This window comes from Stegodyphus dumicola, chromosome X1 (assembly GCF_044657685.1).
Source record: "Stegodyphus dumicola isolate Sdum_Otavi_A_Nest chromosome X1, ASM4465768v1".
NCBI classification, from domain to species: domain Eukaryota; kingdom Metazoa; phylum Arthropoda; class Arachnida; order Araneae; family Eresidae; genus Stegodyphus; species Stegodyphus dumicola.
Window position 1 is genome coordinate 186,092,029 of NC_140780.1, and position 24,215 is coordinate 186,116,243.

Below are 24,215 nucleotides of genomic sequence, written 5' to 3' on the forward strand. Positions count from 1 at the left end.
AGAGTAAGAAATTATGCACGCAATACAATGAGCCAGGATCTAAATTTATCTCTTATAACAATAGGAAAAGAAATGTTACACTTATTACAGTCAAAAACCAGAGTTTTATGATCATGTAATTGATGATTTTGTTAGTAATGTGGATAGACGTATGGATTTTGTGTACAAATGAATAATAAAAAGTTAAAGAAGTGTTTAATGTACATTTTTATGGTTTTATTATTATTATTATTATTGTTCTCTGCACACCCTGCATGAAAACCTACCGCACGCCACTGTAATTTAGGTACGTACAATACTATATACGTAATCCATCGCTCTAGCAGATCACTTTATGCAAATGTTTCTCGCTATCTTGTTTCCTTGCAATGCGCATAAATTATTACGTTGGAACAAAGAGTATATATTGTATAGAGTATATATAGACGTTCTTTGGTTCGAATGCCCGATAAAGAACTGCACTGCCATCTGGTGGAGGCCAGAATTTCGGACCCAATTTGCACAATGCAGTTTTACATCTTTCCGTAGCCGATGCAATAATGTATATAGGCACACGGAAAATCGGGATCTGGCCGTTTGTTGAGGAGTGTGGTGTTACTGTTTATTTACATAATTTATAAATTTTATTTAAAGTGTAAATAGCCAGATTTATATACATTTATTTATAAAATTTATTAATATAATATAGTCTTGAAATTCTTGGATTAGAACGTTCCCAAAAATGGTGAGCAAATTTCATAATTTTAATTTTTAATGTTGTAATCCAGAAATTCTTTTCTAGAATGACTATTTTACATTTTATCTGCTAGTCAAATGAGATTTTGTTGTCATAATATGCAGTTTTTTGTGAATTGAAATTGCATAGAGTTTTTAAACGCATGTATATGCTCGTAAAAAAAGTATAAAGTACGTACAGTTGCATTATTGCAGCACCGCAAAACACTTTTAAAAACAGTTTCATTTTGCAAGAATGTATTTAAATTCTTAATTTCGTTGCTGCAATTCGGCAGATTTGGCCTGGATGTTATAAAGAGCTGAATGCGTGAAAACCATTGGAAGGAATTATTAACAGCTGTCAATAGCTGTTTTGTTATATGTATATATATGTTAGATCTTAAAACTTTGAACTGTATTCTCTCTAGCCTTTTAACGGTATTGTACTAAAGGAAAAGTTTAAACGTGTTATTTGGCGAATGTTGAATTACATGCTGTATCGAAGTTCAATCATGTGGTTATATGTTTGTAGAGAATTACTTCAGCAACTGTTTATAAAAGGATAGTAGTTTTGTTACCCGGGGTAAAAAAAAAAAAAAAAAAAAAAAATTAGTTTCTTGTGTGTTCAATCAAAAACGTAATTTTCATTTTCTTGAAAGTTAAATTAAATTCTGTGTTAGTTTTCATTTTTGTGCTTCTAACTTTGTAATTTAAATTTATATTTCAAGGTAGCTGTAATATTTCGTTATTTTTGCCAATAAAATATTTAGTAAATCTGCATTCCTTTGAGTTCTAGATTAAAAATGAAATTTTCTGAATGCCATTATACAATGATCCACGATTTGTCTATTTTGCAGTTACTTCTATATTATCCATATTATGGAGACTGAAATATTAGTCAGATGGACAAAAAATGGTAGCTGTAATATTTCGTTATTTTTGCCAATAAAATATTTAGTAAATCTGCATTCCTTTGAGTTCTAGATTAAAAATGAAATTTTCTGAATGCCATTATACAATGATCCACGATTTGTCTATTTTGCAGTTACTTCTATATTATCCATATTATGGAGACTGAAATATTAGTCAGATGGACAAAAAATGGTCGCAGAGTATCGCAGAATCAAAATCAACCTAAGTATCGCTCTGTAAACGGCTGTAGTGATTCAACTATTAGAGATCTGAATTGTGAAACTATTCATCGTAAGCCATTTTCATTGTCTGGGAGTAGTGATGATGAAATGATTGATATAACTTCAGGAGGAGAAAGTATGGATTGTCATTTGGAGCAGTCTCGTGCTTCACATAGTAAGTTGCAAAAACGTATGCTCCTTTTCTTTGTGCATGCCATGTCAAACTATAAAAAAACTGTTTGAAACTGAAGTTAAAATAAAGGTGTATTTACAATTAAATATAAAATATTCATGTATAACATTTCTTGTTAGTTTTTTTTGGTCTTTTATAATAAACGTGTAGTATAATGAATTATAAATTCATTTCATTCAGATGTAAATATTATTTGTGTGGCTCTGTAACAAGCTGATGAAGGCACTTATACGATTTCAATTAAGTTTATGCTGTTAGTTTCTCTCTGCATTTATAAAATTAATGTATTATTAAAACTTGAGTTTTACAAATGATATGCAGAACCATCTTTGGGAGAATACTGAATCTGGTATGTAATAAGATAGTGCTTCTTGTTTTATCTTAAACTCGCATGCATAGGTTTTTTTAATACTCCTAGAAGAAGAAAATTTTATGAGAAATAACAATAAATGTACATTACTATTAAAAATAATTGAAAATAATAAATGAATTCAGTTTTGCAGATGAAATATATATATAATATAATAAAATATGATGACTGCTTTAAGAAATAATTGACAACCTCAAAATTAACAGTTCAAGATTTTGTGCTCTTCCTCTAAATTCATCTGTTCTCCCAAATTTGAGATCTTTCTATGTTGTATAACGTTGCTTGAAAAAGGTAACAAAAACTAAAAATTAACCAATCGTAGCTTAGAGTACTTTCTACATATACTTGGTGTAAATACCACTCGCAAGTTAAGTACGTCATTCTTCCTTTTCCTAGCTTCTTGCCTTCCAATATCTGCATGCTGCTGTGCCCACTTGTTTAAAATGGCATTGTATCTCTTTACCTGTGTAGATAAAAATTATTGTAATTGCGTATGATCTAGAAGTATCTTGTATGTTAAGAAATCATTTGATATGTGCGAATACAGTTGTGTTGTCCTCACATATTCAACCCTCAGCCATGACGGATATCTAAAGCTCTTAAAAGTTCCAGTGTTTTCTTCTATGCATTAAATCATGACAGACACACACACACGTATATACGTATATATATATATATCTAAAGATTATAAATTTAAAATAATGCTTCAAAACATTTCATGACCCACCAAAAACTTTGATCTAGCACTTGCATTGGGAATGGCCAGAAATTTGTTTATTTTTTTTTAACCTTTGTTACTGATTATTTTCAACGTGAAGTTACTTGAAATTACATTGGTTAATTAGTACATGAATTGTATTGGTTAGTGGAATATAATGAATTGATACCTATAAGATATTTTTGTTGTACTTTGTAATTCAAATATACTGACAGGTAAATATTATATTTTTAGACTGACATTTCCTTCAAATAATTCTTATATGTTTAATTTATCAATAAATAACTGACTTCTATCTGAACTAAAACAAATTATAAAAAAACTTTAAGAAAAGTTTTGTCTTTAAGGAAAGCGTTGCGGGACGCGATGAACTAGAAGTTGATCTGTCGGCACTATCCTAATCTTCAGGGCAGATGTTTTTATTATATTTGGCATTTTCCGGAAAATTTCGATCGGGATTTTAGCTAATAAGCACTTAAAAACAATTTCGCTGCTAAAGTGCAAAATCGCCCACTTATTTGTTTGGTGCTTTTTACAAGAGTAAGAAGAATTGGATTTTTGTCAATTTTCTTTGACATTTTAAGTGAAAATAGGTTGATATGTACATGGATAAAGTCAAGAGTGTGCGCAATGCCATTTTGCTGCAATTCTGGGATGTTTTTTTAAGTGAAAATAGGTCGGTGTGTACATGGATACCGTGTATGTGCAATTCTTAAAAGCATGTAAAGCAGTGGGCGATTCTGCACTTTCTCCCAATTTCGCATCTAATCTTCGTCATGATTAAGCCCTTTTGTTCCATAAAAGATCTAGCATAAGTGTAATTTGGCTAGCAGATTGTTGGAAAACATGTTGAGTTAAAAAAAAAAAGAAAAAAAATGCCTTTACTTTGTGAAAACAAAATGGCATTAAAAAAAAAAAAACACTAGCAAGTTGCTGTAGCAGGGTTGGTCGCCAAATTTTGGCCAAAAAATCGCCAAGTTACCATAATGCGAAGATTCACCGAAATGTTTAATAAAGTAAACAAATAAATAATAAGCTTTTTTTTTTGTGAAATTTAATACCCTTTAGATCATAATTGCTCTTTATTTCATAAATTACGGTTTCATATTTTTAATTGTATAATTTCTGCATGCCATCTTACCAAATTTAAATTGATGATCTATAATCCGGAAAAAACCCTAATCCGGAATCGCCGAAGTCTCAACGAGTCCGGATTATGGACTTTGTACTGTAATACTTTTTTTATTATAATAATTTATATAAAAAAAGGCTAAACATAACTGAATGGAAGCATAAGAGTAAATAACTATTTCAGATCATTATTATAATTCATATTAAAAAAGGCTAAACATAACTGAATGGATTCCTAAATTTCTATTTTGCTACCGAGTTATCGCTAAAACATAATTGTTCTCGTTGGTTGGTCTCTCATCTTGTTGGTTGTTCAAACATAATTTTCTATAATGAGTGATGCCTTTTCTTTGAAAAAATTCTATTGCAGACTTTTTGTCATAGGCAATTCCCAAATTGTTAAATCCATAGGATATCAAAAAAGTATTTAAAAATTAAACTAGTATTTCAATGGCGTCTTGAGAAATGTAGAACTATCTAAACTTACGCAATTTGAAATGAGCGTGTGTGCTAGATTTGGCGCTTTTGTGCATACATTTTCCCTGCAATTTTTTTACGGTCCTCAAAACGGAATAGTACTGATTTATATCATAATGTAAATTAATTAGCTCTATTTGCAGATTTTCTGCTGTTCATTTTCAATGTAAATAAAAATGTCAGCTCGGCCTTCAAATAAAAATCTTGAAATCTTTGCAACATCATAATTGAAATATCTTTGCAGGCCACAAAAAATTGCTTTGGTGACTGCACGTAGCCCATGTGCTGCCTGTTTGAAACTCTTTATTTAGATCATTCTCTTGGAAATATTTAATTCGTTGAATTTTATATATTTTTGAATTGTATGCTTATAAATTAATCTTTTGGGAATGAAGACACGTGGTAACATTTGCTAAAATGTTTAATTATGTTAAACAAGATGTGAAATTTACTGAGAACTTGTAGCAAGAGTTTTTTAAAAAATTAGTTTTAGAACTTAAGTTCTCACTTGTTTAGAACCTTAGTTCTCAGTTTTCACACTTATTTTATGTGCTGCAAGCAGAAAAGTGTTTTGGAAATGGGTACTATTCGGTTTCGAGGGCCGTAAAAAATCGCCAAATTATTGTTGATGCCAATGCTGCCAAAAAGAATTGTGGCAACCCTAATAATTGTGGCAAGAAAGAAAGTATAATAGTAAATAACTATCTAAAATTGATGTTTTAATTTAGATGAAAGGTTAATTTCATATAGTACTTTTTTATCATTATAATTTATATGAAAAAGGCTAACATGACTGAATGAAAGCATAAGAGTAAATAACTATTTCAGATCATTATTATAATTTATATAAAAATTCCGTATCATAACTGAATGGATGCCTTCATTGCTATTTCGCTACGGACTTATCGCTAAAGCATAATTTCATCTCGTTGGTTATTCAAATGTAATTTTCTATAATGAATGATGCCTTTTCTTTGAAAATATTCTCGGTAAAGTGCAGAATCGCTCGCTTATTTGTTTGCTGCTTTTTACAAGAATAAAAACAATTGGATTTTTGTCAATTTTCTTTTACTTTTTAAGTGAAAATAGGTCGATGTGTACATAGATAAAGTCAGGGGTGTGCGCAGTGCCATTTTTGTGCAATTCTAGGATTTTTTTTAAAGTGAAAATAGGTCGATGTGCACATGGATACCGAGTATGTGCAGTTCTTAAAAACTCATGAAGCAGTGGGTGATTCTGCACTTTACCCAAAATTCTATTGCCGACTTTCGTCATGGGCAATTCCCAAATTGTTAAATCCCTAGGAAATTAAACTAGTATTTCAAAGGCCTCTTAAGAAATATAGAACTATATAAACTTACGCAATCTGAAATCAACGCGTACGCTAGATTTAGCGTGCAGTTAAATGGGCTTTCGTGCATACATTTTTGCTGCAATTTTCTTACGGCCCTCAAAACAGAACAGTACCTGGAAATATTTTATTATTGACTTAAATATAGAATAGACCGTAGTTTAAAGTTAGTGTTATTTCATTATTGCTAATATGCTCAAATTTTGTGTTCTTTATGTGATTTTTTATAAATTTTTGTCAGAATCCATGATATAATTGATGTTTAGGAAGTTAGTATTTCTAGTCATCAGTTTTCTAATTTCTGAAAGGCATAATCTTGATGAGACAGGATTATAACCATGTTCTGACTAGCATGGAGAATCATTGAAAGTCAGTGAAATGAAAAATGGTTAAAGAAATGTAGAGAAAAACCAAACTTTCTAAAAAGTCTGGATATTGGGGGGGGGAGGAAGTATACAGATAAATCCTCTGAACAGCTGTCATATACGGACCGGGTTGCAAAAAATTTTTTGCCAAATACATTTGGCAAGAAACTTCACGATTTTACTTATCTATTTCTTTTTTTACATTTCAGATTTAAAGCCCAAAATGTCTGAGAAAAAAAAAAGTGGTTTTTGCACACGATTTACACTAAAAGTCAGAAATGAAAGTAAAAAATTTAGATAAGTAAAAGCGTTTTAAAAGCAAAAGTTTCTCATCAAAAATGTTTCACGACAAATTTAAACTAAAATACAACAATAAATTCCAAATAATTTCAACATATATAAATTCAAAAATTAAAAAAAATAACATCGCAAAATTAAAAACAATAAAAAAGTAAATTCACTTGTCATTCAAAATAGTTCCCCAAAAAACAAAATATTAATTTCGTACAATAACGTGTAAGGACAGATGTATTGCATATATAATCCAATATGCTTTCATTAATAAAACTACTCCAATCACACAAAGAATGTGAACCAAAATGCCACGACTTGGCTATGCCATCTACGATTCAGAATTGCAACGTTACAATAAAAACTTCCTCTAAAGTTAACTTACTGCAGGAAAACCAGGATCCAAACCTCAAACTTTGTTGAGAACCATATTTTTTACCCTCGACAGTTTTTCTGCAAATCCACACAAATCCATCTGAAGCAATTTTTCTTTCGAATCTTCATATCAGAGCCACATTTCTTGCATGTCAAGTTCGGCTTAAAAAATCCTGTACTGCATAAAAACTGCAAAAATGCCCTGTCAGCATGAAGATAACCACAAACAAATGCTTCATTAATAACTCCAACAACATATCTGCTCAAACTAAATCTAGCTTGAATACACTCTAAAACACATGGCTTATATCTCTCCACAAAAGTTCCCATGTAAAACCGTTTGCCATACAAACAAAATCTTGCCAAACCCATCCAACGTAAAATATAGTCTTATGTATCCTGAGCCGTATGTGACAACTTAGCCTATAATTCATATTTTAAATGGTAACTAACGCATGAAAACTATAGTGAACTGGGTAAATGAAGTATTATAGTAACATTTTTCATGCAAAAAATATTTTATCCACATTGGATTTTATATAATTTTATCAACACATAACTCTTCTCTCCCATTTTTGCTGTGCTGTTGGTCTTCCTTCTCTTTGGAATTTCGCTGCTTATTATGTGTGTCTTTAAATGTATAATCGCTCTTTAGATAAAAGTATTATTTAACCACCTAATTTTTTTTCTTCTTTTGTAACCATTTAGCCCCTAAAAATGTTACCTTAAAAAAAAAAAAAAAATTAAAAACATGCATAAGTTTCATTTAAAGTGTGGCAGGCAAATTAAGTGAGTCTTAAAAGGGATGCACGTTCAAGTTAGTTAAGTGATTAAGAGTCATATAAATTAAACGATAAAAATATATTTCAGGTTGCCTCTTGTCGAAAGTTGGCGATTGGCCAGCAAGGCACAATTTCAAGATGGCCGTTTCACAAAAACAAAGTAACAAGTCAAAGAATTGCACACACTATGTGTCCATGTACACATTCATCTAGTTTTACTTTAAAATATATCGCAGAATTGCATGAACTCAGCATTGCACACTTCCTTTGTTAATGTACATATTAATCTATTTTCATTTATAAAAAAATTGGGAGAATGATGACATCACATAATGTTACAACAAAGTTACTCATCACCAAAATTGAACAAAATTTGTAGCCAATCAAAGCTCAATAAACTGCATTTTAAATTATACAATGAAATAACATAAAAAAGGAAATACATGTTATCGCATATACACACTGCAAAAAGGAAATAGCGACTTGCCATATTTAGAAATTTCTGCGTCTTCAGTCTGTGGCACACAAAATTCCTTAACAGCATCCAAAAACTTTCTAAAATTATCTGAACTAAAATATGCATACTGCTGTCACAACATAAATTTACAAAAGTAAGAGTAAAAAATATCATCCGTATGCATGAACCTGTCTTGCGACAAACCCATTCAAAGCCACCTGAACGATCTTTACATTCGACCATTCGTACAAACAAGACTCTTATAATAACTAATAAGTAAACTTTCATTTGCACACCAGTCAATTAATGCTTTTTTCTTCTTTTGTCCAAATCATACAGAAACTTCGGATTAATCTCATCACAGGCAGCCATTTTACGGTGTACAGCACAAAATAAGCAGCGTACTTCTTAACTGACATCCAATGCAGAAATAAGCCCTTAGAAATATTTTCCCATCAGTCAAATTCACTGCAATCACGCAACCAATCCCGTCATAATAGGGTTTCCATAACATTCAGCTACTCAGGTTATCATAAATGAAACAACAACTTGGCGATAATCCAAGGCGCACCCTAAAATATAGACAACACTTTTTTCAGTGTATCGTAATTTTGGTTTCTTAGTTTTATTTTGAATCTCTAAAAAAGTAATGTTTATGATGAATGTTGTGCTGTTGGAAGTTTTTTGGAGAACGAACCTTTTTTTTTCCCTTGTTCCTTCTTTAGGTTTTATGTGTCTTTTTAACTTTATTTATTATTCTAAATAGTTGTGAAGCATATTTCCTAAACATATTTTTAATTTCAAGCTATAACATAAGTGATAGTTAAGTTATAAATGCTTTTAGTTATTTCACTGTACTTTGTGGTGAATATATATTACTTATTTATTTATACTTAATAATTAATTCATACTTAATTTTATTTCATCTTGTTTGATAAGAGAAATTACCCATTTGACAATGGAAAAGAGGGAAAACTATGAAAACACAGCATTCATGTTAGAATTGAAAATATACATAAAATTTTACATTAGAATTAGATATATTAAATACTATTTGGTTATTCGGAATTCATCTTGAATACAGATGCGTGAGGTATCATAGTTGGACTTGAATTGACATATGCCACACCTTTTTACTTTATCAAGTTCTCATATTAGAACTTTCACATGTTAGAAAATCGGCATCAAGTTACTCTGGGGTAGCACTTTAGCACAGAAACCTGCATTGCAAGCATCATCATCTCGCCTGAGCCGAGGCATGTATTCCATTTGGTCTTGGTGAAATGATGCCTTGCTTTCGTGACTTTCTTTGTTTTGAAATTCAAAAATGACCATGCAGTTATATTAAATTAATTTTTATTCATTTTGATCTTAAAGTAACATTTTAATTATTATTTTTGAAGTTCATTTTGGAAATTTAAACAGTTTCAGGTACAATTAGAAAGATTAAAATTTTAATATATTTGAATTTTACCCTTCAGCAGTTGTTTTGAGCTTATTATTTCTTCTTTCTTGAGTAATAGAAATTTTTGCTGGTTATTTGATATGAGAATTGTGTTATTTCCTAATTATTTAGTATGTGAAATTGTTGGACTTCAATGCAATTTGTATTTAAAATAGATTAACTTTTTTTGGTGTCGAATGGTTTACAAAACTTGATGTATAACTTTATGATGAAAGTGAAACTGTACCATATTATATGTATTATTTTTTTTTTATGCCGAGTAGTAAGTAAATGCTTTTAACTTTCTGAGCGGCACAGGTTTTGGGATCTGTCATAAAGACCTGCATTTAAAAATCATTTATTAGCTAAATTTATATAATTATTTTAGTTTCTATTTTTATAATTTTACATTCATTAATATGACATTTACATTAAAGAACATGAGAAAGCAAAATATCTTAAATTATAAGTTAATATATACCAAGTGACCAAAAAATTTCATGAACGGATAAAGCCGATCATGCTGCTCTGACGGTTAAAAACCCCTGAAGTACTTGGTCTGTATTTTTTTTTATTTCTACGTGTCATTGAAGATGTAATGAAAGTGGTCCTAACAAGAAGACTATTAGGACTGTTATACCTTGTTAGATAAAACAAACAAAAGAAAAATAATTTAAAAAAATAAAATCAACATAAAAAAATTAGATTAACTTATAAAATTTATTATAATATTTTATGAACATGTTGTGACAATATTAATATTTTAGATCACGTTATCAGAATAGTAAATGTCTCACATCATTTTTGTATCCTTAATTGTATACAGAGCCAGATGTAGACTTGATTTTTAAGCTATTTGACATATGGGGCCCTTTATAAGTCTGTTATTCTATATTTTAATACTATACTTATATCACATTTAAATTTTTTAGAGGCCCCCCCCTCAAGAAATGGGGACCCTAAGCTATAGTTTGTATAGCTTATACGTAAATCTTTCACTGATTGTATACATTGATTTAATTGCTTGTGAAATGTTAGGAATAGTTAAAGTGAATGAAAGTAAACTTGTAGTTTTAATTTATTATTACATAGATTCAAGGAAATGCAAAACAGATAACAAGAAAAGCTATAAATATAACTGATCACAACGTACGATAAGTGGTAGAGAGCCAATTTGTACATCAACAATCCTCAGAGTATTTATTGTTGTATCTTCTTTGTGTCAACTAGAGCATCAGTGTAATTTGTCCGGCTCCATTGTAGTTTAAACTGAAAATACATCAGGGACAGCATCTAAGGACTTGAGTTTGTTTTCCCCTTACCAATTCAGAATCTCAAATGTACTTTGAAGTTAGCAGTTAAGCATTTTCAATTCTGAAGAGATACTTTAGTCATAATGCCTTAGTTGGATTTTTAAAAGTGGAGCTTCTGGCATGAGAGCAGCCTCAGCTGTGCCTTCATACTATTATTACTAATGGCTTGATAAGATTATAGCACTATGTTTATCATGTTAGCTTTCAGTGAGCATCATTTAATATTTTTTTTAGACGTTATAAGCCATTAGTCCACCAAAGAGCAAAGATATGTCTACCCAGATGATATTTATATATTAATTGTATTGAGATCTAGAGATTAAGAAAAAAAGTATTTTTTGTGAAGTTTGCTGTCTGTGCACAATAATGTACTTTTTTTAATCCTTTAACTCATAAAGGAGATGCACCTGATAATTGTAAAATAAATGTGCTTTCTGATATGTAATATATCTTGTTTATATTACAATAGTAAATATATAATTTATAATATTGCAATTACAGAGTCCATAAGCGTATTAAGCTCTTATTCATATGCAGGGCCAGCTCCAAGCATAGGTGACATGTGCAAGCTGCCTAGGGTGCTGATTTTTTGAAGCTGTCGGCTATGTTAATGTAAATGACAACTAAATAAAAGTTTATTTCACTTTAATTATTGATAATAATTTGATTATATTTAAATTATTTTTATATATATGTATATATAATTTATATGGGCTGCCAATTAGACTCGTAACATTGGGCACTGAAAATGTTGGGAGCTTGTATACTATTAAAAAGATAGAAATTAGAGCAAATGGACAAGGTGTTCTACAATCAGGTAAACAATGTGAAGGTGTATGAAATCTAAAGTCATGTCTGTATTGCAGTTAGCAGTAAATTATGTATCCCTCATTAAAACAAAACTCAGTTTGGTTAATTTCTGATTATGTGTGCCTCCATCCAAAAAGTCAGTTTACTAATTTTTTATTAAACTTATATGCAGAAGTCAGCAGCCATTTTGAAAACTGCATTGCACCAAATCCATAAAACAGCAATGAATTAATAAAATGTAAAAAAGTAAGAAATATCCATTATAAAACACTTAATTCTTTTATGAAATTCATGTGCAATTTTTGTTTGTGCTTTTGTTCTCACGATATATGTTGGTTGTCTGTCTTTTACTTAAAAAAGTCGGAGAATTGCACAAATTTGGCATTACACACATTTTCTGCCACTGGACACTGTGATCTGCTATCTTTTAAACCATCAATGAATTGCACAATTTTAGCTTCACATACAAATTTTTATCATTTAAGAAGTATTTTCATGGAATGCATGTTTTTTGCATTCACCTTTGAACAAGGTATCGTTTTTCTGAAGAAATGCAATGCCTTCTGTTTTATCAGCTAGCAAGCTTCAAAATCTCCTTGGTTCCTTGCAAGGAAAAATGTGTGTTTAATTTAGAAGTAAACACTAATTGGAAAAATTATTATCAAACTTGAATGTGAAAATATGTGCTTGTCTGTGGTGCATATTTGCATGCTTGAATTACTAAATAAGTATATTTTGGGACATTTGCATGCTTAAGGTACTGCATAAATATAGTTTGACAATATCACAGATTGCTTATTTTTTTTTTACATTATGTGTTACCTCGTAAAGCGGTACAAATAATCAAAAAGCCAAAATTGGTTCTGAATTCTGAAGTGAAAGTTTTAAGGGCCAGATTTGGTGAGTAGCAAATTAGGTGAACTTGGGAGATTTTAAAAATAATTTCAAGATAAAAAAAAATAAGGAGCAGAATTTATTATTCATGCTATCCATGCCTTCAAAAAACTTGTTAGATCTGTGGCACATAATGCAAAAAAATAATTACCAGTTAGAGCACGCCATACATCACCATAACAGGATCATCATGGAAGATGAGTTTCATCATGATAATTGATTGTGTATTGCTGAAGTTTCCAGCCCCGTATTTTAGCTGTGGTGGTTTACAATATAGGAAGAGATTAATTATAAGAAAAGCAGCCACTGTTAAGTGTGATCGAGGAGTGTTTTTTAAAATCTTGCATACATCAAGATGTGGCCCAACCTTAAGGTTAACAGGACAATGAATCAGTGGACTTGCTAGTAAATTATTTTGTGCAGTTTTTATGTTTATGTGGACTGCTAAAGTACTGAATTACTGAAAGTATTATGACTGCATGTATTTTGCCATTTTCAGCTACTGAGAACATTATGTGATCTTTCTTTAAATCTAGTTGGTCTTCAGTGTCATTTTTGTTGCTGTCAAAGGTTTGTAGGACTATGGGGTTCCTTTTAAAAGTCTGTTTTTGTGGTTTGTTTAGAATATTTCATAACTTATTGCTACCGTTTATTTCATTAAAATGATTGCAGGCACCTATGTAATATTTTTGGTTTAGTGGTAATTTTTCTAAATACGTTCCTTAATTAGATTCCAAACATAATGTAGAAAATGTAACTTAAAGCACACTGTAGTAATACCCTGATTTATGCTACCTGTAACTTACACGAACTCCTCCACATAGTAAAGAGCTGGTCTAAATTATGAGTTTATGCATGAGCAAATTGTTATTGAAGAACTGACACCTCAGACCCACGACCACCAGAAAAGCATATGATAATTGCAAGCTTCATAGCGGGTCTCAACTGAATTGAAAAACAGATAAAAATTTAATGTATTCAGTTTTTGTAATTTTTCTTGACTTTCCTTGTGATTTTCTTGACTAACTCTTTGTTCGGTTCAGCAGTGAGTTTCTTGGCGGAAATATATTGATGGTCCAGTCCTAAAACTATTTTTGAATGGTATCTCATATAATTTTTTTTTTTTTTTTTTTTTTTTTTTTTTTTTTTTTTTTTTTTTTTTGTAATTTGAATCACCCAAATGCTGATGCATTTTTTTAAATAATAAAAGTTCTCTTAGAGCTGTATCTGACACATGCAGTAGGTGGGATAGAAGCTGAAATCTTCATTATTGAATGGTTTGGGAAAATCCAAACCTAATGTAAGGCTATGCTGTTGTGCAATAACAATATTTTTCTGCCGAGTTTGAAACTCTTTTTTTGCTTTCCTGATTTGGGTCAAGTTGGCATAATAATACCTGATGTTGTGGAATTTTATGCTGGGACAGATAATGAATGAGCAGTGACCTTTTTCTTAAAAATGGTGGTAAAAATATCCTGAACTTGGTAAGAAGAGTCGCTTACTTCCGTACAGTGCTGTCTTATCTACTTTCCTGTCACCAATCTAGTGCATGTCTATGAGATGTCCAGGATTTCATTCACTCCAGTGCACATGTCCATTTTGTCATAGTCTGAGAAGTTATTACATGCTGATTTTTCTTTAAGTGCTCTTTAACATTCATGGTTATTTTGTAGGTGGCTTTGTACGTAAAGATTACAGCTGATATTTCTGTGGAAGATATAACATCACTACATATTGCAACCATGAATATTTGCTACTGTTATATCTTTTATCAAAAACTGAGTCAATGAATGTTGTTTTAGGTTTTCAGAAATCATAAGTTTCATTGCTTAATGCCCCATAGTGCCAGGTGGTTAAGAGTTGTGGTGTTTAAGAGCCAAGAGGCTAAATACTAGAAACTTGACCTGAGTTCAGTTGCAAGCAAGCCACTTTCCCTCAGAAAGGCTTTCACAAAGGCATATCTTCCCTTAGGCAGACACTCCTGATGTACTTTGCCATATTCAGATAACCTAACTTTATTATGTAACAGCCTCACGGAAATCAACTTATAGTTGTTGGCAAATTTTGCAATGATGCTTATACTCTAGGAGGGGGATGAAATTGTTCCACTACATTTCATCATCACATAAGTGTTATGTCACTCTCAGGTTTGAAACTTATTTAATGCCTTCTATGTTTCTTGTATCATCTCGTTTTTCAATCATAAATGCATTTCATTTTACATTTGTTTAAAGATTTACTTAATAAATACTTATCTGATACTTGTTTGAACTACTACTTTTTTTTTTCCCTAGGGTTATTTAAATATTTTCTCTTCACAAACCATGAATGGACACAATATGGATTAATATACTCAGTAAATGTTTAAGTAAGATGTTATACAGATGTGAGTTGTCCAAAGCTAAATTCATAAGTGATCAATATTTTTACTTTCATATGAACAATATGAAGTTGAATCTGGCTTATATGTTGCAAAAATGCTGTTCTGGGAAATTCTGTATGAAATAGCCCTTAATTTGTGCATACCTGAATCGTATAACATGCTCATTTTGATTGTTAAACAAGGATTTTAGCATGCTGGATTACAAAAATTTTAAATATAAAAACATTGCTTCCGAGGAAAATATAGTTTGAGTTTTTGAATTTTAATGCATTAAGTAACAATGAAAATCGATTCAGTGTATGCCGAATGAGAACTCGCATCCAAAATCATGTTATTCTGCAAAATTTTGTCTTGCATGTATTGTGTGCTGAGGAAGTTAAGCTGGAATTATATTGGTTTTGCTATTTATTATACAGTACAAAGTCTGAGATCCGGACTTGTCAGGACTTCCGCGATTCCGGATTTGGGATTTTTTTGGATATTACATTGTCAGTTTAAATCTAGTAAGATGGCATGTAGAAATAATAAAATTAAAAATATGAAATTATGACTTATGAAGTTAAAGAAGCATTTATTATCTAAAGGGTATCAAAATTTAGAAAAAAAAAGGCTTAATATATATATATTTGTGTACTTTATTAAACATTTCTTTCAAGTTGTTTAAGTTGCTTCATTTTTTGTGCTAATACTTTCTCTTTAATTCAATAGACAGACGTAATTTCGGTAAAATCCTAGTATACGGTACTGCTTTGGCACGATTTTGAAAACTGTCGTCCACACCAAAATGACCTGATTACTGCTCATCATAAATGTTGCGTTTAAAGCTCGCAATAATATTGCCAAAAGTCGCGAAATCCCGTGTGTACCATATACTAGGATTAAACCAAAATTTCTTGTTCAGTTACAAAGTTCCATTGTTGAAATCCTGTAATTGCTGTGTCTAGAATTCTGACTAACTTGTGAGGTTTGGTATTTAATTACTAATGTTTTAAAAAAGTGTTTGACGTCACTGTACGAGTCATTTCTCAAGCTGCAATGAGCAGATCGTTAAGAGTTTCATAATTTCATGACTTAAGCAAAAAGTGATAAAAAATTATTTGGCAGGTTGGTATCGGGGTTATAAGTTATTCAGTATGTGTAAAATGAGCGATGAAGTTTGGTAGAATTTTTTGTTTCAAGATGTATGCCAAACAAAAAGCTGGCTATGGAACCAAATTGGTGATCATACAGATTTATATAAATAAATGATTTTTTTTTCAACATAGGAGTATTAAGTAAAATTGAGAATCGGGATCCTCGACATGCTGTTATGGGGGAAAAAGAAAAAGGAAAAAAAAAAAAAACTATTGTGCGTGCATGAAGTACTAAGCATGTGCTGAAGCAAGAAACTATTTTCAAAATCTAATTCATTCTCCCTGTTCAAAAAAAAAATTCTTAAAAAAAAGTTGCTGCTTGTCCGGAGGTCTGTATGTAATTCTGGACTCTAAATTTACAGATTTCGGACTTTGTATTACATTTGATTTTCTTGTAATGAAGTGTAATTGGACTGTGAAGTTATTCAGGTGATAAAAATGCAGGCATTGCATTATATGCATTTCGTCGAATAACATAGAATGTAAAAATTTGCAGTATATGGAGCTGTACTTCTTAAATGACCGAAATTTATGAAAATGCAGTGTGAAAATTTGCAAGCAAACTATTAGGAAGTGGGTCGAAAATTGATTTGAAGATTATTATATTTTATTTAATAATGGCTCTTTGCTTTATTTATTGCTGGCTATAATGCATTGCAAAGTTGGGCATGATGCCGAATTTGTGCATTACTCTGTTTTTTAGTGAAAACAAATTACAGCAGGTTTCTTGAAAAAGTTAAGTGTTTTATAACTGATATTTCTTGTTTTTTAAATTTTAATGACTGATTTCTCTTCTGAGAAATGCTCAGAGTGCTGCCATTTTGAAAATAGCTCTTGTCTTTAGTGCATTAGCTTGGTAAGAGGTTCAGATAAATTCGTAAGTATAATATATGTAGTACTAGGTGCATTGTGGTAAAATACAGAAAAAGGAACCTGAAGTAAACCACAAAAATATTTTAAATGTATATTACATCATTTGGAAGTGAAATGAATGAAAGGAATCTTGCTTCAAGAATATTATCCAAATAACTCCTTCATTAAGCTGTCCAGAGAAAGACTGCTCTTTGGTAAAACTAGAAAATCAATCTGGTGCAGGGCTTAACTTGTGGACAGACATAGATCATCCTTATAGTTACAAAAGGGAAACATTTTTGTCTGCAATACAAATCAGTTAACAAGTTGCTGATTTGGTTATAGCAAAGCATGCGAGTGCTATCTGCCTAATGTGTGGAATTCTTTCAGGGAGGACCTTTTAGGGCTAACTGTCTCATTTTTACATTACACATGGAGAAATCCATGAAATTTCCCTGAAATCAAATCCAGGTTAAACTACTAGTATTTAATGCTCACGGCCTGGTAGGCCATAGAAGTTGTTGAAGATGTTGTGATTGTTGGTGTTGAGTAATTAGTGGTGTATTGTGCTTGTTCCAATAGTTAGGAATATCCATGTATTTTCCAAGAAATTAATTCGCATCTGTTTAAAGTCTTAGTCTAATATGTATTCTTTTTCACAGAAACTGCTGTTGAGGGTTCTCTGAAGTGTTTTGTGACTTCTGGCAGCTACTGTAACATGTTGCAGACATTTTTTTTTTTTTTTTTTAACTGCGACAGTGATGACATCTGTTGGCTGTTACTTATATGCAAGCTAGTGAACCCCTCCAACTTGGGTGTTGCATACAACAGTTTCTGTACACATATCATACTGATGAACATATCTGTAGTTATTTTTTTCCTTTTGTCTGGCCATCATGTTCACTAAACCTTAATCCCTGTGTTTTCTTATTGTGGAGCTAACTAAGGAATGAAGTTTATCATCACTGTTTTATAGCTTTGATAGAACTCTGAACATTGTTGCAGGTGTGAAGCATTGTAAAAGATCATCTGCAATTACCCATTGAAGATATTTTTCATTGCCTTTAATGTGTATGGATAAAGAAGAACATGTTGAGTAGATTCTTTAGATTTTTTTTTACTGATATCTGTTTATGTGAATCGTACATAATATATTACAATCGATGTGCTTATGCAAATCAAATTCCTTTTAATAATCGGTGATATTGCTTTCTAATTTCATTTTTTAATGCTTGTACATGCTGTAATAAATGTTTGAAACGTTTTCATGAATAGTGTGTAGTTGATACTCTTTTTTCATGTTTAGTAAAGTATATTGAAATGGACATTTTTTTAACTGACTGTTTTTTCCCCTGTGGAATACTTTTCAGCACCTTTTAGATAGTATATTGATAAATTTTGTTTTCAGTCCACACTCTGATTATAGCGACATAATGCATTAAAACAGGCCAGTTGTTGTTATAATCACCCTGTACCTTGGGTATGAATAGTATGTAGTTTCATTAGAAAAATACATGTTGAAAATTTTGCTGTTGTTTATAGTTTGGAATAAGTATGTATTTGTTTGAATAAAGAGATATATTTTTTTTGGAGGGGAAGGAAGGGAGGACCTAGTGTAGTGATGCACTTAATTTTAATTCAACCACTATGGAAAAGTAAATTTTCTTTGAGATGAACTTGCTACATAATGCTTTGATTTTTTTTTTTTTTTTTTTTTTTTTTTTTTTTTTTTTTTTTTAAAGCTTACTACACTGTATAAAATTTCTTGGAACATTTGAGTATTATACCACTGAAAAGTGTTAAGTACCAATATAAATGTTGGTGACTAGTTTTTAAATCAAATGATTATAAGTTTTTCAGAGACCAGTAATGGAGAAATTCTGTATTAAATAATGTTTACTAATGAATAAACTAATTGCATTGTTACCATTTGTCTGGCGCAGATAACCTTGACAGGTTTTGTGCCAAATTACAAAAATCCAATCCAATCCTACTAATGAATAACTTGCACTCTTACTGCTTATTGATACAATTTAATTGGGATGTACTTTTTCCTAGTGTTTGTCATGCTCTTAATTGTTGTACTTAATGTATGCTGTGCATTATTTTGAAAAATGAATTTTTAAACTTATAAAAAATTTCCTGTATTGATTAAAATTCACCATTTTAATTTTAGTGTACAGCAGATCTAAAATACTGTTATGTAAATTTTATTTCTTTCTGTCTTCAATCATCTTAATCCTCTTTGAAATTTTTTGATAACAAAGCATGTTAAAGTTCTAATAAATGCAGCTCCTTAGTTTCTTAGTTTTGAAAACAAAGTTTGTGTATTAATGCTGAAAAGTAGTGTGGGAGGGTGACTTGGACAATCATTAAAATTAGACATTTCTAATTAATAATAAATTTTAGTTTAGTATATTAATAGTGGTTATAAGTTTTATTGGATAGTGTAAACTTTAAAAGGGCAAATATCTATACTGATTTTCTGTATCAAAATTTGCTCAGTTAACCCTTTGACGTGCATTAACCTATTAACCCTTTTACCAACCTATTAACCCTTTGACGTGCACAATATTACTTGTATAACTTTTTAAACTAAAAACGCTAAAAATTGAATATTATGGTCTTAGAGACAAATAATATGTGAATTTAAAAAAAATCTACTCTTGCCCATTGTTCTGTGGGTGGTGGTCGCACTGTGAAACCACCGCACATCTAGGACTTTGAAACTTACTGAGGTAGTAGGGGGAAAAAACTTACATTTCGTCGTGGGTGTTTCTAATAAATGATGAAATTTATGAATTTAAAAAAATGTAAGAATTGCATTATATATAATTTTTTTACATTATTTTACAAAGTAAATCATCAGAAAAAATTAAAAAATAAACATTTATGTAATTTTTCTATAGCAGTGAAAATATAAGTACCTACATAAGGACGTTTGGCTAAATGGATAAAAAAACTCGGTAAAATAAAAATAAAAGACTTTTTCTTTTTTTTTAAATTTCAAAGAACAAATTTTTTTGTGACACTGTTCAAAGCATGTTCTGTCTTTTTGGTGCATGCATAGACAGACCCACATTGCATGTTTTTTCGCCCATGTATCCTCTAAGAGGTTTCTTCCTTGTGCTGCAAAATATATACTGCCTGGATCTAAATTTCACTGGTGTATGCCCAGCGTTATTTAGTTTCTTTTTATCTGGCACATGAAATTTGTTGCTTTTTACATTAATGGGGGGGGGGCTTTGCTTTTTCTTGGCTTTGGTACGGATCATTCGTTTCCCATTCATACTTATTTTATTCGTATTTCATCCCAAAATATTCAAAAAATGTTTTTAATTTGAATAAAACTTTACGTGCTTTCTATTTTTAATTGTAGCAAAGTATATTTCATTAAATTTAAACCACAGGAAATAATTTATAAAATTGCAATACTAGCTTGGGGAGCAAGTGTGTTGAGGTCAGAGAAAAGTGTCTGGAAAAAAAAAAAGACCTTTTTACTGGGCAGGATATGTTGTTTAGTAATAAAATAACTCTGTGGTTTCAAAACCCCCTTATCTATATCCGGGTAAAAATAAACATTCCAATTTGAGAAGCAAGCAAACGCCATGGTAAAGAGCAGTGGTTTCAAGGGCACGACCACCGAGCCTCTAGAGCATTGTGACACAATGGTCTAGTGGCCCAATGGTCGCACCGTGAAACCGCATAGCAAATGCCATATATATAGAGGGAATTTTTTATATATGCAGTTTAATAATTGCTATTTTTCATTGTTTATGATAAAAATCATGATGTGCGATGAATAACTTTCGAAATTTAAAGTTGCTTATATTAATAAAAGGAAGTTATTATGTCTTATTGAAAACAAATTTTAAAAGGCATCTGATTTGAAGTACTAAGACCTAAAACGTATGATTTTGTAGTCATTTTGTATTATTTAGAGGTAAAAGATCAGTACTCAATTGGTTTAGTAATCAATCGATCAAAAAATTCGAAAATTGGTAGTTTCAGGGCGCGACCACCGCGCGTCGGAGGGTTAAGGACACTCCTTTTATTTTTTTTCAAAAAAGAAAACTTATTGGATATACTTATGCTGTTAGTTAGTGACGATTTGTTTAACTGATCATTATCAAGTATGTAATTTGAATTAAAACAGTGATCTAAAGTATGGATAATCAAAATAAAAAAGGCATATATAGTTTATTAATATCTTATCATTAAGATCTGAAATTTGAGGGTGAAACTGCATGCTGGTTAATTAGTTCTTTTAAACAAAAATGAACTCGCACCAAATCTATAATTTTTTTAAAGTTTCCTTGCATGTTTTGTTAAAGTTTCTCTTTTTATTATTATCATACTGTAATTTTAATTGCACTGTAGTTTATATTGCACAGGGTTTTGATTATTATTTTTTGAATGATTTTGTTTGCATCGTAGGTGTATGACAGTAATAAAATTATTTCCAACTTAAACTTATACTCCTTATGCATGTAATACAGTTATGCATGTTACTTTTTGCAATATGATTTCTTTCCATATGCCTGTAGGTGAACCTGAACAGCTGAAATATTATGCTATGAGAGAGCTTCCTGACTCTAGTAGTGATTCTGATAATGAGTTTACTAAACTACAAGGTAATATCTTTCGCTATCGTTCAAAAATTTGTATAAAGATGTCTGTGAGGAAGAACTAGTTAAAATTAGGTACTGAAATAAGTAAGCATTTAAACTGAAAGAAAATGACACTTCCCCGTTTTTCAATAAAGTATTTTTTTTTTTGAACCAGTTGTTTTATTTATTTACTAATAGTATACCAATTCTTTATGTGGGTAAAGAAGGTAAAGCTATTTCTGTAGGAAACAAAAAGGTACGACTTAAGTAAAAAGAATCAAGAGAAAACAAATCGATACTAAAAAGTTTTTAAAAAAATAAGGGAATGGGGTAGCATGCTGCCTATTTTGCATTTCGGATAGGCTGTCATTGCTAGTGTCTCAAAGTCAGCGATGGCTAGGGTGACCACCTAATAAAAATATTTTGTACCAACTTACAGTAGAAAAAGGTTTTGAATGGGAAAGGAAAAAAAAAAAAAAAAAAAAAAAATCCTTGTTATTGCTTGTGTGGTGGGCTAGAAGTTGTAGTAGTTAGAACTGGGTTAGGTGGGTGCCTAAAAGTCTTCTTTTATCTTGCATATATGTAATTATTTGAATTTCTAAAAACCACAAATAGTGGAGGTTCAGTTTTGATAAATTTTGGGTGTTTTACAAGATATAGCTTTCAGTAAACGTTCAGTTAAGTTTTATCTTTTATCTGTGCTCTTGGAGTTTGGATCTGCCCTAAAGAGATGAGAATTCATCTGAAAAACAGCTAAAACAAACAAAGTTTAATAGCTACTTAGACATAAACTTGTATGATCATAGGTTATGAGTAATAATTTATGATTGATTGCTTACTATAAACACATTTAGTAGCATTTATTGAAACTGGGACAAAGTTGTTATTTTTATCCAAAAGTGGTATGGCTGGGGAGTGTTGAAAATTAATACTGTCCTATTAGAAATTTTCAGTCTACACTGAAGGTAATGTGCGAATATTTTCAGCATAACAATAGTGGCATAGAATTGAAGATAATAAATTTGTAAAATGATCTTATTTTGAAAGCGTATTATGCAGAAAGTGCGATTATCCAGTGTTTAACTAACTGGGAAATATTGTAATTTCATTTTTTTAATGTCCTTTTTCAAAAATTAATAAGTAAATGGGACACTACTAAAGCCATTATAAAGCATGTACAGGACTCTCTCCTGCTGAGTAACTTCTAAAATATGAATGGAATTACACGGCTTTCTTTCAAGAGGTGATGCTTACACCTCCTGCCCTCTATTTTATCATCATTTTTTTCCTTGGAATGTAATATCTCTCATAGAAAGAAAACTGGGGAGTTAGTGTAAAATCACTTCTAGCGGGGATTCCCATTATAAGTTTTTTGTTAATATTTCATGAGAAGTTATTCATAAGAGGTTTAATTGGTGTGAACACCAGAATACTCTGGAATAGGGTCCAACCTTTGTAGAAACTGGATGTAAAATTTGAAATTATTCATAGGTCTGAGTGATTCAAGTATAAAACACTAAATTATAAGTACGTTACTATAATAGTTATTTAGTATGGTAACACTTGACAGGATATGAAGAAATGAAAAACTGAACAAGCTGGTGAGAAAACATAGATACAACTCATTAGTTCCTACTTTACAAATATACAGTATAAGCATTCAGAATCGGAAAGTGTGACTATCTGGTATTTAACTGGGAAATATTAGAATTTCATTTTTTAAAAATGTCCTTTTTCAAAAATTGAGTAAATGGGAGACTAGTAAAGTCATTATAAAGCATGTACAGGACTCTTGAAACCCCACTGAATAACTTCTAAAATATGAATGGAATTGCACAGCTTTCTTTCAGGAGATGATGCTTACACCTCCCGCCCTCCATTTTATAAAAGAACCTGTAGTGGGGGTTCCTGTTAGACGTTTTTGTTAATATTGCATAACTTATCCATGAGAGGTTTAATTAGTGTAAATACCAGATTACTCTGGAAGAAGGCCCAACCTTTGTAGAAACTGAATGTAAAATTTGAAATTATACACAGATCTGAGTGATTCAGGTATGAAACACTAAATTTCTAGTTTGTTACTATAATAGTTAACTAGTATGGTGCCACTTGACAGGATATGAAGAAAAGCTGAACAAGTTGGTGAGAAAACATACAGTTCATTAGTCCATAGTTCTGTGAGAAGAGTACAAATATACAAGGTAAGCATGCAGAATCATTATAAAAACACACTAATTTGGAGACTCTTGAATTAGGAATAGCATGACAGAGAAAGGAAGAGCACGTAATGTATATGCGATTAGAATAAGCAACTGCAATAAAAAGTGCATTAATGTAGAAAGATGGTGTCAAACAGTTACGTAAGTGACATATGCATTTAAAGGTAAATTCAATTTTTAAAAACATATATTTACATGCT

At 30.9% G+C, this 24,215-nt stretch overlaps 1 protein-coding gene across 3 annotated transcripts in view; it reads left to right on the plus strand.

Annotated features, from left to right (window-relative positions):
• Positions 1-455: 455 nt before the first annotated feature.
• ClC-c (chloride channel protein 3) overlaps positions 456-24,215 on the plus strand; it is a 232,470-nt gene continuing 208,710 nt past the window's right edge. The window contains exons 1-4 of one of the 3 annotated variants that reach the window (XM_035355011.2): positions 456-724; positions 1,572-1,630; positions 1,760-2,022; positions 21,734-21,820. In XM_035355011.2, coding sequence (XP_035210902.1) covers positions 1,617-1,630; positions 1,760-2,022; positions 21,734-21,820 — 364 coding nt within the window. In that variant the 5' untranslated portion in view covers positions 456-724; positions 1,572-1,616. The remainder of the gene's footprint in view (positions 725-1,571; positions 1,631-1,759; positions 2,023-21,733; positions 21,821-24,215) is intronic. The other 2 variants (XM_035355013.2, XM_035355012.2) reach the window with 2 other exon arrangements.